At 42.8% G+C, this 17,347-nt stretch overlaps 1 protein-coding gene across 6 annotated transcripts in view; it reads right to left on the reverse strand.

Moving 5' to 3' along the window:
- The window catches only part of FAM124A (family with sequence similarity 124 member A), a 69,767-nt gene that overhangs the window by 36,982 nt on the left and 15,438 nt on the right, over window positions 1-17,347 (reverse strand). The window contains exon 2 of one of the 6 annotated variants that reach the window (XM_073343282.1): window positions 11,218-11,324. The exons of the other annotated variants lie outside the window; for them this stretch is intronic. Within the exon in view, the coding sequence (XP_073199383.1) occupies window positions 11,218-11,242 (25 nt within the window). The 5' untranslated portion in view covers window positions 11,243-11,324. The remainder of the gene's footprint in view (window positions 1-11,217; window positions 11,325-17,347) is intronic. 6 annotated transcript variants of the gene reach the window in all.

Raw genomic sequence — 17,347 nt, forward strand, 5'->3', positions numbered from 1 at the left:
ACTTTGTATTCTGTGTTGTAATTTAAATCAATATATTTGAAAATGTAGAAAACATCCAAAAATATTTAAATAAATGGTATTCTATTATTGTTTAACAGTGTGATGAATTGCAATTAAATTTTTTTATTGTGCGATTAATCGCGATTAATTTTTTTAATCACTTGACAGCCCTACTCACTACGCTTAATTTACATAGCCAACAGCAGACAGGTGAATCAATTTTCTTTGTCTGGCAAAACCTGTTTGACAACCCTACCTGGGACACACTCTCTAAAACTTATTTTCAATACATACACACAACTCCTTAAATATCATTCAGACATACATCTCACAACAATTATGATCTTCGGCATGACATAAGCTTTTATTAGATACCTCACTTGACCCTCTCTGGATAAATTATTATGAAAGAAATGTATTCGGTGTAGTGAGTTTGTCATCACTGTCAAGAGTTACTGTTACAGAACAGCGATCCCTTTGCCTGTTGGCACTGAGGGGTTCTTACAGTCACACAATTATCAAGGTATGAGACATTTAAACAAAACATTGGTGTTTTTCATAGCCACATGTTTAACTTTAAGCAAGCGAATACAGCATGTACTTAAACTCTTTGCTCAAGCAGGGACTTTGTTCTTATCTTAGAAAGGTCAGAGATAGAGCTTTGAATTGAACCTAAACTGCCTACATCCCATGCTACAGCCTTAACTACAAAGCCATCATTCCTCTATGACCTGGGGCAGTCACTTCATGTGTCCATGACTCAATTCTTTCTTCTCACCCATTGTCTGTCTTGTCTAGTTAGATCATAAGTTTTTTGGGACGTGACTGTCTTTAATTGTTTCTGTACATGCAGATATTTCATCTCTAATTCCCAGGCGTCTATACTACCACACACAATGACATATCTCAGGGTCCCTAGCACAATGGCAACTCATTTTGGTTGGGGACTCTAGAGGTTTGTAATACAAATAATCAATACCACCACCACGATAGCTTAGGAGATGTTTCCAGGCATTCTATGCCCAGCAATGGTGACATATGCAGATTTCCATGCTGTATATGACAGACAGGGCTCCACTCACATCCTCTGATGATTGGGAAGGGTCAACAGGAAGGATGCCGGAGCCAGTGGGTGAGATCTGCTGCTGCTGCTGGGAGTAAAAGAGGTGGAGAGCTTGCAGACTGCGCATGGTCAGAAACCACAGTCAAACCTGGAGGAAGTTGGGATGGCAAATCAAGAGATGGCAGCTGGGAGGGCAAATCAAGGGCTGAGTTGAAACGAGTGACACTGACTTTGCTTGGGGCAGTGGAGCCAAAACTAGACACTTTCTTCCTGTATTCAACCATCAGTTCTTCCACTTCAAGCCTAGTGGAATCTGATGAGCAGAAACATGGTTTTAGCATAGCTGCATACTGCTAGTGGGTGAGAGCAATGACAATGCTGTTCGTCACACAGCCCGTGAGAGGTTACAGTGCCCTTTACCCCTAGCAGTATGTTACAGGCCAGGATAGAGGTGAAGAAGATACCCTCCTCACATTTTCCACAGAGTTGAACCTTCACTCTCAGCCTTTTACTGCAACTTTTTAAACATATTGTCTGAGTTTTTAATGTTGACAGAGGCTGCAGACTGACTTCCAGATTACTTGGTTCCAATTTCCTGTCCCCACATCCTATTTAATTAGTCTTCTTTTTATAGTAACAACTTCCAGAAATGCATCATGCTAATATAAAGCCCACCATGAAATTATTTTTACAAGAGTATTTAGCAGAGCCTCTCACTAGCAATTCTGTGGATCTGTGGAAAAAAAAAAAGATCTGTGGAAAAACGAAAAACAATATGGAAAGATTTCTGCTTATTGTAGAAAAAGGAGGGTGAAATCTGCAGAGATTTCTTCGTTTGCAGCAGGAAAAGAAATCCATAACAAAGCTATTCCTTTACATGTCTGCTGAGATATCAGAGGAAGGTAAATACATATGTAATACAGAATTTAATGCATTTGACAGCTGGTTTGAACTAACTGAACTTGCAGTGGGCAGCTATCTTAGGAAGGTTATTTTTGTGACATGGGTCTTTAAAGGCTAAGTCAAAACCATGCCCCAGCTTGGTTTTCATTACTGTTAGCAGTTACGAAGCAGTTAGTGAAGGCAGTCAGGCTCTCTCTGTATGTTATCATTTCTGTTTGCCTATAAATACATGCACTACTGCAGCTCCTCGAGCCTGTCACTACACTGTAGGTTATCTCTGCAACCAGAAGGGCTAAAGCTTTGTCTTTTAGTGAAAAGATCTAATTCTGGAGAATACACAGAAATGTGCACAGATTTTGCTGTGCTGTATATTTATACGCTTTGCCTCAATGGAATGCGAACTCGAAGAAATTAGAGGTGAAAGAACTTGTGAGGACAGTGACTCCATCCTCCAATAAGTAAAGGGCATAGTTCTCAGACACTAAACTGATCCTACACTTTCCTTTCCAAAAGGCCTCCTTTTCTCTCCACTTTTTCTTTTGGCAATGGATGCAGAAAAGAATAGAATTTCTGTCAGCTGGCAATATAAAAACCATCTGGTCTCACCCATCAAAGTGAAGGGGAGAAAGGGCAGGCAGGGAAAGAGACAAAATTGGAGCGCAGAATAGAAAAACTGTGTTTGCATGTGAATCATTAAAAAAAAAAAAACCTCTCTTTTCTAACTAGTGGTGTGGGCGTGTCCTACCTGGAAGATTGGAGCCACAAGGAGGCCTGGTCTACACTACAAACTTAGGTCAACATAAGCCATGTTAAGTTGATCTAATAATGTATGTGTCTACACTACCGAGTTCCTTCTGCTGACCTAAGTGGCCTGTAAAGTGGACTTCTGTACTCCACTTCTGTGCAAGGCATAGCGCTTGATTCAACATCCAGGGCTTGACATGGGGATAGTGTAGACACTGCATTGTGTAATTTGAATGAATTGGCCTCCAGGACGGGTCCCACAGTGCTGCGTAGTGACCGCGCTAGAGAGCGCTTTCAACTCCACTGCACGTCAGCCAGGTACACAGGAAACAGCTGCTCCCCTGTTAAAGCCCCAAGAACTTTTGAATTTTCATTTCCTGTTTGATCAGCATGGAGAGCTTGCCAGCACAGCTGATCATGGAGACTTAAGGCTGCACACGCACTTCAGCATGGAGTACACAGGAGGTGGTGACTCTTATTGCTGGGTGGGGAGAAATGTGTCTGTGCAGGCAGAGCTCCGATCCAGCAGAAGAAACGCTGACATCTATGCCAAGATTGCACAGGGCATGGGGGGAAAAGGCTACACCAGGGACACACAGCAGTGCTGCATGAAAATAGAGGAGCTTCAGCAAGCGTATCAGAAGACAAGGGCGGCGAACTGTCCTTCTGGTTCTGCCCCCCAGACATGCCGTTTTTATGAGGAGCTGCATGGGATTCTTGGCAACGAGCCCACCACTGTCCCAAAACACTCCGTGGATACCTCCCAGCACCCCCGGACAACCTAGAGCAACGAAGAGAACGCTGTTGATGATGATGAGGAGAATGCGTGGCAGGCAAGTGGAGGATCCATTCTCCCTGACAGCCAAGAACGTGATGCCCGGGAAGGTACCTCTGGTGAGTACACATTTCCAATCAAACTGTAGCGGTTACATGCTATTATTTTTTATGTTTAATCTGAACAAAAAAGTAGGTGTAGTGGGTATCAGTGGCAGCTGCAGCTACACAGAGGGTGCGCTCCGAAAAAGACTGTTTATGTGCATGGCGATGGCCCATGAATCCTCCATGGAGATCTCTAGGAAGCTTTCATGGAAGTACTCTGCAATCCTTTGCAGATGGTTTCTGGAAAGGGCTGCAGTAGGACACTTTCCCACACTACTCCAGTATTAACTCTGCAGGCATCATTGCAGCACACAGCACTGCAGCATAAGACCAGGTCTGTTCCCAGATGCTTGCAGCATCTACTCCCTTGCCGCTTCTTTTACCCTCAAGAGAGTGATATTGCATAGGGTCACCTAGGGGAAATGGGGAAGTTTTCAATGCTAGCCCTTGAACCACAAATAATTCATCCTTTGGTGAAATCTGGGTCACACAACCACGCTTTCCCAAACATGCCATGGTTGTGATTGGAAGGGATCACCTTTTAATGCTGCTTGCAATACACAAGGGGGGGAGGGGTGTTGGTTGCCTGTTTGTCTCCCTTCCCACATAACCCAGTGCCACTTTTGTAAAAAACAAACTATCTGGGGGTCTTTACACTGGTGCCTATCCTCAAGCACCATCCAGGTTGCTAGGGGAAAAGGGGCTTTTCTCAAGTTCCAACCTGTGATCCCAAGGATGTCTTCACAAAAGCAGCAGCACAAGACTTCTTGACCATGCCTCGTGGCCTTACTCACCATAGCTGGAGCAGCAAATCATCTCTTGCAATAGCCAGCACTTGTGATTACATTGTGGCTTGCAGTGAACTGTATCGAGGGGTGTTTTTTTTTATAAAAAACATTAACCTTGCACCAGAAACAATGTATGCATTGTCAGTGCTACCCTTTTGCTTTGCATTCCTTGCAGCTGAAACGTTGTCTGTAGGTGCATCCTCCAAACCGGGACAGAGATTTTCCCAGATTAGAAGGCAGAAAAAGAAGACTCGCAAGAACATGTTCAGTGAGTTAATGCACGCCTCTGACAGTGACAAGACAGAGCTCAAAGCATGGAGGATTACACTGTCCGAGAATCTGGACAGGGACAGGGAAGACAAGAGAGCATGCAGGGAACAAGAGCATGCCACGCAGGAAGAGATGCCGTGGATTATGAAGGGGCAATCAGACATGTTGAGGTGTCTGGTTGAGGTTCAAGAAAGGAAGCTGGATGATAGAGTCCCTTTGCAGAGAACCTACTGCCATCACCACCCAGTTCTACAGCCTTCTCCCACAAACATCCCATGGTGCGCAGGCAGGGGGGGAGTCAGTATCCCTTGCAAACAACACCAGGGGAGGGTACAAGGACCAGAAGGTGCCCATTCCCACACCTTTGATTGTTATTGCAGTGCATCTGTAAGAAAGCTTTCCTAGTTTCTCCCTCCTCCCCAATGTTATCAGTCTTTTGCCCCAGGTTATCTTACTTTTCTTTGCTGTCTCTGTGTGTTTGTGTGCATAATAAAACTTTACGGATTGAGGAGAAAAGGCTCTGTCTTTACTCAACACATGGAGGTTGGTGGGGTTGGAGTTTACAGGGGATAAAATGCAATGGAGGGGACAGTTTGGTAAGGAACAACACAGATAAGTGTCACATTACTCTGGCTCATTGTCTCCCTGAGGTTTTGACAAACAATTTCAGCACAGAGCCCTTTGATGTGCTCTTCTTATTGCCCTGGTGTCTGCCTGACAGACAATTTTGAGCAGCCAATCTCCCTCAACAGCCCACCCTGGTGGAAACTTTTCTCCCTTTGTTTCACAGATATTATGGAGCACACAGCAGGCAGCAGTAACAATGGGGACATTACTAGGTTAGACCTCAGTGAAAGCAAACAAACGATGCCAGCAACCTTTTAAATGTCCAAAGAAACATTCCACCACCATTCTGCACTTGCTCAGTCTATGACCTGATCGGTCCTTACTGCTGTCCAGGCTGCCAGTATATGGCTTCATGAGCCATGGGAGCAAGGGATAGTCTGGGTCTCACAGGATCACGATTGGCATTTCAACATCACCAATGGTTATTTTGTAGTCTGGAAAGAAAGTCCCTGCTTACACCTTTCTGAACAGACATGTGTTCCAAAAGATGTGCACGTCATGCTCCTTTCCCAACCATCCCACGCTGATGTCGGTGAAATGGCCCCTGTGATCCACCAGCGCTTGCAACACTATTGAGAAGTACCCCTTTCGGTTTATGTGCTCTTTGGCAAGGTGGTCTGGTGCCAAGATCGGGATATGTGTTCCGTTGACTGCCCCACCACAGTTGGGGAACCCCATCATGGCAAAACCATCCACTATGTTCTGCACATTGCCCATAGTTACTACCCTTCTTAGCAGAAGTCTGTTAATGGCCCTGGAAACTTGGATCACAACAGATCCCACGGTAGATTTACCCACTCCAAATTGATGCCCCACTAACCGGTAGTAGTGTGGTGTTGCAAGCTTCCACAGAGCTATTGCCGCTCACTTCTCCACTGTCAGAGCAGCTCTCATTTTAGTATTGCTGCACTTCAGGACTGGGGAAAGCTCTTCACACAGTTCCTGGAAAGTGGCCTTACACATTCAAAAGTTCTGCAGCCACTGATTGTCATCCCATAGCTGCATAACGATGCAGACCCACCAGTCAGTGCTTGTTTCCTGGGCCCAGAAACGGCGCTTAACTGTGTCAAGTTGATGCATGACTGTTGCCAGCAACTACGAATTGCTCCGCTCTATGTCTTCCAGCAGGGCTGCTTGCATGACATCACATTGTTCCAAGTGGCGGCTCTTGTATCAGTTGTGTAAAAACTTCAGGATAAGGCGCAAGGTGTTTGTAATGCTCACAACAACAGTGTACAGCTGAGTGGGGTCCATGCTTATTGTGCTATGGCATCCGTGTAGGTAACCCAGGCTTACGAAAAAGGTTTGGTTTGTTTGCCATTGATTTCAGGGAGAGAGGGAGGGAGGTAAGTGTATCACGGGAGGCTAATGCCATATTCCCATAACCATATGGGATCAAAACATTGGCACAGAAGGCATTGCAAGTCCAACCCAAAATTCCACTTGTCTATGTGCACTGTGGGGTAAATACCCACATTGCAGAGCTCTGTGCATCGATGCAAGCCCTGCTAGTGAGGATGCACTCTGCTGACACAATGAGCGTAGTGTGGACACGCAAGATTGACTTGCTTAAATCAGAGGCTTGATGTCGACTTAACTTTGTTGTGTAAACATGGCCGAAGATACAAACACCACACGATTAAGTAATCTCAATGTATTGAGACTTTTACTGTTCCTTTGAGAATGGATGTTGTAAACTACTGCAATGAAGTGCTGAGATGGTGGTATCAACTATGACTAATGAGGAACCTTTAAACAAACACAAAAGGTCCCTCTACCACACATCGAGTAACCTAAAAACCATTTATTTTAATTAGTTAACTGACTGCAAGGATTTATGTGGCTTGAACTTTGGGCCACAGGTCGCACTTCCACGCTATTCCTGGACAGCCTCGGCAGAGCCACTATAAACACACCATAAGTCCCGGGAGACCAGTCACTGCAGGAAGTGCCACCCACAGTAGAGCTGATTGGAAGCTCCTCCAATGACCTGGCCCAGGCCCGGTTCTGAGTCTCAGTTCGGATTCATGGCTCTGACTCTGGTTTGATCCTCGGCTCTGGCATCCAGCTTCTGACTCTGGTTCTGACACTTGTTTCTGTTTCCCAATTCCTGACTCCCGCTCCAACCATAGGACCTGACTACCCTTACCCTGGTTCCTGACACCGACAATTTAGATCGTGTTTCATGGGTGTCAACTGTGATGCTGGCAAACTAGGTGCCAGCTCATGCCAAGGCCCTCATGTTTCAACTGCGCACTGACAAATATATAGATATTGTTAAAATAAGTTGAGTTATAAAAATGTGCTTAATGTTTAGACTTTATGAAATACTTGTAAGATGTTTTATGCATTAATCTCACTTATAATATCTGTATCCCATGTTATAAGGTAATATTTAAGTGTTTGCATTGTAATCCTCTGCAACTGTGTAAATCACCAGACAGGAGAGAGAGACATGAATTAGTGTGAAATGTTGGCTTCCAACAGAAGGTGTTTGGGCCTTTTATGTTGGGCAAGGCCCTCAACACCAGACGAACTAATGGGGAACATCACCTGACAAAAAAGACTTTCCTGATTGCTCCCGGCCCCCCAACTCCCCATGAAGAGGAGACATGCAAGTGAATTCCTTCCATCAGCTAAGATTGCAATTAGAAGCAGAAGGGACAAAGGAATAAAGTGTCCTAATGAGGAGGAACCGTATCTCTATGCTGCTTGGACTCGGGAAGGCAACGTTTTCTAAGCATAAGCAAGAGATCCCCAGTGTTTAGACTCAGTTAGCCATAAGGGACATAGAGAGCTTGCTTATTATTGAAGCTTCTAGTACCTTCTGAAACTTAAGAGTCTAACTCAGTTGTGAATGTATGTTTACCTGCTTTAACCTTGTAAATAACTCATTTCCTTTTTCTAGTTAGTAAATCTTTAGATAGTTTATTACAGAATTGGCTATAAGTAAGGCTAAGATTTTGTCATGGTTATTTTTAGTAAAAGCCATGGACAGGTCACAGGCAATAAACAAAAATTAATGGAAGCTGTGACCTGTCTGTGATTGTTGCTGCTGAGACGCTATGTTTCCCGCCCTCCCCCTCTGGTGGCTAGGACAGGGAGCTGCAGGGTTCTCTCCCCCCCACTCCCCGCAAGGCTGTCCCCAGTTGCTGGAACACTAAGGAGGGCTCCCTGAGAAGGCTGTAGCCTTTCGCTGGAACCCTGCAGTGGGACCTTGAGGAGGCTGTGACCTGTTGCTGGAAACCTGTCGGGCCCTACTGGCTGCCAGCTCCAGTCCCGCAGACCCAGGGGCTGAAGCAGAAAATGTCATGGAAGTCTCTGGAAGTCCCGGCTTCAGTGACCTCCGTGACATAAATGTAGCCTTAGCTATAAACATTGTTTTGGTGTGAGATCTGAGGTGAAACTGACCTGGGGTCAGTGACTGGTCCTTTGGAACTGGAAGTAACCTGAATATTGTTGTGATTTTTTGTGTAAGAGACCATTTATCACAAAGGCAATCTTACCTTGCTCACAAGATAGATCAGTGTACCTAAGGGGACTGTCTGTGACTCCATGTTAAGGCTGCTATAGAGCCTGAGGAGTTTGCACTTGATATTTGGTTGGTGAAATCTAAGTATAGAATTCACAACCAATTTGGGGTTTGTGCCCTGCTTCTTAAGAGTCTGCTCTGAGGTTGGTACTCATGTTCTTGAGCCACTGCCAGACAGCTTGACACTAGACAACTGGAGGTTTGGGGGGGTGGAAGCATGTCTTACCCCACTTTTCAAGGATCTGTCCCCATCAGAGCACTCTCTTTGGATGTTACTTGGAAAGTGCACTTGCACAATCCAGTCCGTACAGCAGGAGCTCTGAACCCTCTGGCCAAGGCCTTCTGGTCCTCCTTTTTGACTCTCAGGTGAAACAAAAAAACAATCCAAAGTCAGCAAAAGAAGTTAAACAAAGGGGCAAAGAAAACCACTAGCTTCCTTCCTCAGAGTCCCCTGGGACTCCAGCACAAGCTACAGGATACAGTCTCTTCCCCCTCTTAGCAGAGATCATCTGTTTTCCTTTTTGAGAGGAAAGAGGTTCTGTTGGCTATCAGACCTCTTCCGGGGAGCTGAGAAACTTAACAACCAGCTCCCTTCCAGGGCTGCCCACTGATGAGTGGTGTTCCCTTCTTCTAAACTCCCTCTTTATGCCTGGCATGACTCGTAGGTGCAGCAGGGCATGGCTACTCAAGCCTACAGCAGCTCCTTACCCCCTTCCATGTTGGTGCAGGATTTATACAGACTGTTTTCCATCCCACTCTCCCCCCAAAAAATTAGTGATTGCATTAATAATGGAAACACTGAGTTTGGAACAGAAGCTAGTTTATCTCACTTGATTAAAAGTGGACAAATTTAGTCATGGTATAAAACCACTCATTAAAAAGAGATTCAACAGCTAGTATTTTTTCTCTCTATCACATGAATGCGTGCCCCCTCCCCATCCCAAAAGCATTGTCTATACCCTGGTGTTTTTATTTCCCCAAACCTTGACTCTAATTCCTGATTAAACGCAGGGTTTGGGGTCACCCTGCTGCTGCTATCTGGACCACAACACAGCAGGCTGCATGCAGGCAATATTCCAGCTCCAATGCTGTCACATTGCGTCAGGTAAGAGTAAATTCCACTCTGTCTTCTCTAGTACAGCTCCAGCTAAGAAGATATTGGGGATGAGTGGGCGGGTGGGGGAAAATCTCAGACTTACCAGTGAGATCTAGAGGCAGATTTTCAAAGGTATCTGGGCAACTAAATATGCTGTTAGGCACCTGGTAATATTTTCTGAACTGCCTAAGCAGGTTAGGCAACTAATTCCCATTGACTTCAATGGAAGTTAAGCAGGTTAGATACTTAACTCCCATTGAAGTCAATGGGAATTAGGTGCCTACCCTGCTTAGGCACTTTTATAAATCTTACTAGGCACCTATCCTCATCTTTAAGCACCTAAATACCTTTGTAAATCTGGCCCTTAGAGGACAGTGCACTCTATGTGATTTGGGATACTTGTTTTCTGTTCCTGACACACACCTACTGCATGACCTTGGGCAAAGCAGATCACTTATCTGTGCCTCTGTTCCCCCCCCCACCCCGCCCCATTCGTTTTCTCTATTTAGATTGTAAGCTCTTTGAGTCAGGGGCTGTCCCTCACTATGTGTTTGTACAGCACCTAGCACAATAAGCACCTGATCTCTATTGAGTCCTCGAGGTGCTATTGTAATACAAAAAATAATAATTAAAACAACCCTGCTTACAGAAGGAGACAAGATTCTGCTTTCTGGTGGTGGAGAACACAAACAAGACTGAAAGAGGAAGGGAAAGGGTCACTGACAAGTAGGCAGGCAGGGGAGCCATTTGCCATGACGGAAAGATTTGAAAATTGGAGGATAATTGCACCACAAACAACTCTGTGCACAGATGAAACAGGTGGCCTTAAACTGACTCATCATAATCTATGTGACTGACTATCAACATCTAGCTTATGGCTATTCTTTAGAATGCAAGTATGCATGTAAAAATACTGAATTTCTGTTTCAAATTTTGAAACTGGAAGCCACAGAGCCTCAAACCAACAGCTGGGCTTGAAAGTGAAAACAGTGATTCAGTAGAAAAGCTAACCAGTTTAGGAACTAATCAGCAAAGAAATGCAACTCTGCTCCAAGAAACCACAAGCGTTTACCTCAAATTCAATCCATGCACATGTTCTGCAGTAGGATTAGAGGATATCATTACATTTTTGAAAGAATTATTTCCTATTTGAATAGTGTTACTTTGCATAAACACCATTAATTTATTCTGACTGCACTTAATGAGAACTGCCAGCTGTCAAAATAAGATTAGGCCTTAAAGATCTTAAAGAGAAAGAACACTGATTTACACACACAGAGACAGTATGTTCAAAACTTTTTTCTTTTATATACACCTGGTACTGTAGTGCTGGTTGTCATCTCTGGGCCATACTGTTCTTTGCAGTGGAGCAGGCCATGGAGAACTGAGCCAGCAGAGCGAAGCCATTAGAAGAGAAGGTAGCTGGAAGGAGGAATTGCAATGGGAATTTTGCTCAATCCTTGCACCCTTGTTTATCAGTGACATTTCAGACTGATTATATAAAATAATTAGAAAAAAATAAGTCTTGTGGACCCTCCCTGACAAAGAAATCACTGGAGAATTAAAATTCACCACCCATACTAACATTAAAATAGCAGAATTCAACCCATCTTACCAGGTGGCTCCAGCTTTAACAGCTCCATGATACTACCTGGAACCAAAAACCAATAAAACCTCTACACTTGCAGTTCTGAAAACAAATATTACACCTGCATAGACACAAGCCCAACAATGGCTGCAGAGCAGCATTGGGATGGTTCTCTCCAAATGAACATACAAAAATAGAACATTCCATTTCCGGTGGCATCCTGACCAAAGTAACACATACTCTTGCCTCTACAAAAGATCTATCCCCTGTTCTATGTATATATGTACAATGGCAGCTAGCTGTATATGAATGCAGCCACAGATCACTGCATTTGGATTGCCAACTCTCCCAAGATAAAAGGTAAAAAAGGAAGGTTTATGCTTTATAAAATACAAGTTTTAGAATATGACAAATTTTAAAATTTCCTCAACTGTAATTACACCTTAGGTGTTTCAAGTCAGATATAGAAAACATGAGATTTTTTGATGCACAAAGGAATTCTTGAATAGCCATTCTTTCACTAGGAATAAACACACAAAGTGCACCTTTCAATTTTATTGAGGCTAAAGTCATAATGACTTGAGTTTGGATCCTGTTCTTCCAATGAAGCTCATATAGAATGTCATTATTTTAGAGACTGTAAGACCAGAAGGGACCATTGTGATCATCTAGTCTGATCTCTTGTAGAACATCTAATCTTGATTTAAAAATTTCCAGAGAATAAAATATCCACCACAACCCTTGGTGATTTAATATATGTATCGATCTCAAACTACTTTGTTTTTTGAGCACCATTTTGGTTGTAAGACAGTACTGTCCCTTTCCCGTTGCCTTTTTACCTCCGTCTTGGACTGAAATTCCAAGAGAAGTTGCAAGGACTAACAATGCAAAGCAATCAAGGGTCATAAACCTAGAGGGTCTTATTCAAACACAAGCTCTCTTGAGCAGTGAGTCAGCTACCACTCAGAGAAACCCATCCTTCCATGTGAACCAGTAACCAAGCAACTGATCATCTAATGGTGACTCCAGTCACCTGAGGAAGGCATTGATGCTGATCAGGAGAGTAACCTTACAGAGGGGACTAAAAGTTTATAAAAGAAAGACTCTCTCACCAGCCATTTGAGTGGGGGAGGGATCAGAAGCACGCTAGAAGGAGCAGGAGGGTCTTGGGACCCTGAAAGGGCACTGACCAAATCCCAAGGGGTTCTTGGAGTGGCGAGGACGCTGGAGGGAAGGCTGTGTGTGCAGGTTTTGTTCTTTCTGCATGGATCTGTAAGTCTCTATGCTTTGTCTAGGAATAAAGTGTATGGGAGTGTTTCCAAAGTTACTTTGCAAAGCTTCTGGGTTCCTTGCTGTAACTATTACATGTCCCTAATGGGTTAAACTGTAAACTGTAGTACCCACAAGGGCAGCGCTCTGGCAAAGGGTGTGCTTAAGTTACTGAAAAGACTTGGGGGGGGAGGGGTCAGCACTGCTCCATGGGGGGTCCAGGGCAGCTGGATTGTGGGGTCCGCACAGCTGAGGGGGGAGTATCAGATGGAATCTGCACCCAGGAGTGAGCCTGAGAGGCCAGAGCCAGTACCTGGATACTGCTCAGTCTCAGTTGGTTTAGCATGCAAGATCGAGTGTTTGGGTCTAAACCTAGCAACCAGGTGATGCTCAGCAACCAGGTGACTTGGACAGTGAAGAACTTTCCAAGCAACATATGTGAATGATAATTTTTTTAAACAAAGAATAAAACAGTTTAATACATTCAATCAAAAACTTCAGTCCCTTCTTCCTTGACCCTCAATAGAAATAAGGCTTCCAGCGATGCCTTTCCTGATTTTTGTGCAACAATGCAATGACAAAATGGAAAATTGGATAAACTGAGCACTATGAAACTTTACTGTGGTCTTTGTAGGAGAACCTCACAAAACAAGGTTCTCCCATCTGCTCTGTGCAGACCTTAAAGTTTCCCATTACACTTTCCACAAGATTTGGTGTTTGCCTTGGTGTCATCACCAAAATATCCTCTTTCCTCTTGCTCACTGACATCTGCCAAGTTGTGAATTGGTTAACTGCCCCTCTCTATCCCAGATGTGGCTGTATTTCAATGGTGTTGTATGTACAATGTACATTATTTGTGAAGCTCACTTGGATTCTCCTAGATAAAAGGATCTATATATAAATGTAAAATTATTACTCCTACTACAGTAAATTTCTACAAAAAATTGCAGTGACTTGGCTTGAAATGGAACCATATCCTTTAAGAGATTTTAAAAGAAATATTCAGTTAATCAAAGACTACTGATGACTATGATGAGCATTGTAATACTAGTATTATTGTTTTTTTTTAAATAAAAAGAACATTGAGGCATTATCTAATAAGTACCCCTGGAGAATTACTGGAACTTTGCAAATGAATATGAAAATAGAAGGTTGGTTTCTCAGCATACGATCTTGACAGTGGACATGTGTCCTTTTGTATCTTTTATTAGGCCTACATATTCTCAATAAAAATTATGCATGTTTTTCAAAGGGCGTTCTGAGAGTGAAAAATTAGCACCTCTGTACTAGATTCATGCCATTTGGGCACAGAGTAAGAAGCAGGCAGAGCCACAGGAAGCTAGTTTATGTTACAGAGGCAGACGGCCTCCCTGAATTCTCTTATGCCCAGGGAAAGTACACTCACTGCTACATCCCTTATGAGGTGCAGACTATTCCACTCTGAGTGCCAGATTGGTGTAAGGAGGGGGAGGAACAGCCCAGCTTCCTCCCCATCCTCTTGTGGGGGAAATAGGGAGGGAGAAGTTTTTACATTCCCTGGAGCTCAGTGCATGTCAGCACAATTTACAGTAAGTGCCTAGGAAAAACAACTCAGTCAGTCTGCAATCTGACCAGTAGCACTGAATGTTAGCAGACTTGTTTATTTAGATAATCTTCTTCTGTGGGGCTCTGCAACTTCAGAGCACAGAGGAGTTGTGTGTATGTGTCTGGGAGAAGAGATCACGAGGGTATATATTTAGAGAGATTCTTCTAAAGCAACATTTTTACTGGTTAAAAGTAAAAGTTTTAAAAGTACCTAAGTCAATTGACTTTTAATGAGATGTTAGGTGCTTATGTCACTTGGGCAGTTTTGAAAATTCTACACCAAAATTATATGCATGTTTTAAAGCAAAGTGAAATAATTAACACTGAGCACTGGTAACAGTGAACGCCAAGCTGGAGGCTAGAACACTCAACACTTAGGCTCCTTGTCAATAATGACTCCAACAACTTTGGATCTGACCATAAGAGGTGGTGCTTTAAATAGATTTATATTCATGTCACAACCACTCCATTTTCTTATAACTTTTTCAGAGTGTAGTTCCCCAGACATTCCTTGTGTGCCTCTGTTTAAGAAGTAGTGTCTCTGAAAGGCAGCACTAAATATAGACTATTTATCGTCTTAATTTACAATCAATGTCAACTAGTTATCTAAACAAAATGAATGTATTTACACTAACAAAGGAACAGATTATAAACAGAAAGCAATATGTACACTTTACAATAATACTAGCTAGTTACAGAAGAAATATGGGACCAGATTCTGCTCTCAGCAACTTACACTAGTATAAATCTGCTTTGGAGAAATTACATTGCACTTAAAAAAAAAAAAAAAAAAAGAGAGCATGGATGAAACTTCCAGGCTTCAATGACGTATACAACATGAGTATAATTCTTTCATCCTAACCATGAAGGTCACAGTAAAGGAATACATACAGCCTAAAAATACCCCAAAAGTATTAGTTCGTTTTCCAGTTACAGTAGGGTGACCAGACAGCAAGTGTGAAAAATCAGGACAGGAAGTGGCGGGTAATAGGAGCCTATATAAGACAAAACCCCAAATATTGGGACTGTCCCTATGAAATCAGGACATCTGGGCCCCCTCAGTTAGAGTCAGTAAATGAAAGGTAGGTCAGTCATCAGCTATAAACTGCAAAGCAGGTGGGTGACATGCCTTTCACTTAATTGAGAACCACAGCACAAACCACAGTATGCTATTCCTCCTCTCACAGTCTTTATTTAAGCTATTTCTATCGAAGAATGACCTCTCACCCACTAAGTTTTAAACTGAAGAGTATTAGTGTTATATTGGTTTCTGGTTAAAACAGATTTTTGCTTTCTGTAGCTCAAGTTCCCTACACACTGTCACAAATACACATCCTATCCAATAGGGGTAGATATGCATTTTGCTCACTGATTTAGCTGAAAGTCGAGTAAATACATATATCCAGACAGTTCCTATTGGTTGCATACCTGAAAAATGCCAAGAGCAAAAGTTATTCCTTAAAAAGCCATTGGTAACTGGCTCCAGATCTAAGTACTATATATTTCAAATGCTACAAGGCAAATCAAGGCTTTGCTTAAAAATGCCCAGTTTTGGAGAAAGCCTTGGGAGAATGGATATCCAGAGCTATGAAAATGACCCATTTTTCAGTTTGCTGGCAATTCTGAAAAATTTAAAGAAAGTTCAGTTTAGGTCAAACCAAAACCAATTTTTTGGAGAATCAAAAAAAAAGTCAGAAAAATTTTCTTTCTGGTTGAATAAAACATTTTTTCTTTGGCATTTTTAACCTTTTAAATGAAAGCAAAGGAAATAAAGGACTACATTCACAAAATGATGGGAGTGTCCTCTCTTATGCCCAATCACCAGGGCACTCACCCAGGTTCAACTATCTGCTCCACAGCAGAGACTATGAATCCACAACTCCTCCACATCAAGATACATTTCTAATCACCAGGCTATAGAGTCAGGCTCATGCTCTCTTTGAGCCAATAACTGATCAAGTACTTTATACAAAGTGAAACAATTTCACGGGAGAGACTGAGAAAGGCCCACACCAGATTAGCCAATAGCCTGGTGATTAGGGCACTCCCCTGAGTGGGGAAAGACCTGGGTTCAAGTCCATATGCCTGAGGAAGATTCCAGCCTGGGTCTCCTGTAGCTCAGATGAGTGCCCTAACCACTAGGCTATTGGGCACCGGAGAAGTAGCATCTCTTCCTCAATGCTGTGCAGAAATCCCCTTGTGAATCAAGACTGAAAAATCAAAATGATCTGTTTTGACATTTCTGAAATTTTTTCTTTTTTTGTTTTGATCAACTTTTTACTTAAATGGACACAAATTCACAAAATGTTTTGGTTGACCCAAATCTACATTTTCTCAGAAAAAAATGTTGAGGTGAAAAATGTCACCCAGCTCTGTTATCACAAATGTACATGCAGAACTGGAGATTTGGAGATCCTCCAAAACTCTACTGAATCAAAAGGTAGACAGAGAGGCTGCTGGCAGCCTCTCAAAATCATAACTTGACAAAAACTTCACAATGGCTAGTAGACTAAGACCACTGCCTACCATATTGACCAACATTGTCTCACTGTTTCCTAGTACTCCCCTGTCAGTGGCTATCTTTTGTCTCTGTGCGTTGTGTGAAAAAAACACTTCCTTTTGTTTTAAACCTCTTGCCCATTAATTTCATTTGGTAATCCCTAGTTCTTGTGTTATGAGAAGGAATAAACAACACTTCCTTATTTACTTTCTCTACACCAGTCATGATTTTATAGACCGCTATCCTTTCCGCCCTTAGTCATCTCTTTTCCAAGCTGAAAAGTCCCAGTCTTTTTAATCTGTCCTCATGTGGAAGCTGTTCCATACCCCTAATAATTTTTTTTGCCCTTTTCTGAACCTTTTCCAATTCCAATATATCTTTTTTGAGATGGGGCGGTCACATCTGCATGCAATATTCAAGAAGTGGGCATACCAGGGATTTATATAGAAGCAATATGATATTTTCTGTCTTATTATCTATCCCTTTCTGAATGATTCCCAACAT

The sequence above is a fragment of the Lepidochelys kempii genome, chromosome 1 (genome assembly GCF_965140265.1).
Source record: "Lepidochelys kempii isolate rLepKem1 chromosome 1, rLepKem1.hap2, whole genome shotgun sequence".
NCBI classification, from domain to species: Eukaryota; Metazoa; Chordata; order Testudines; family Cheloniidae; genus Lepidochelys; species Lepidochelys kempii.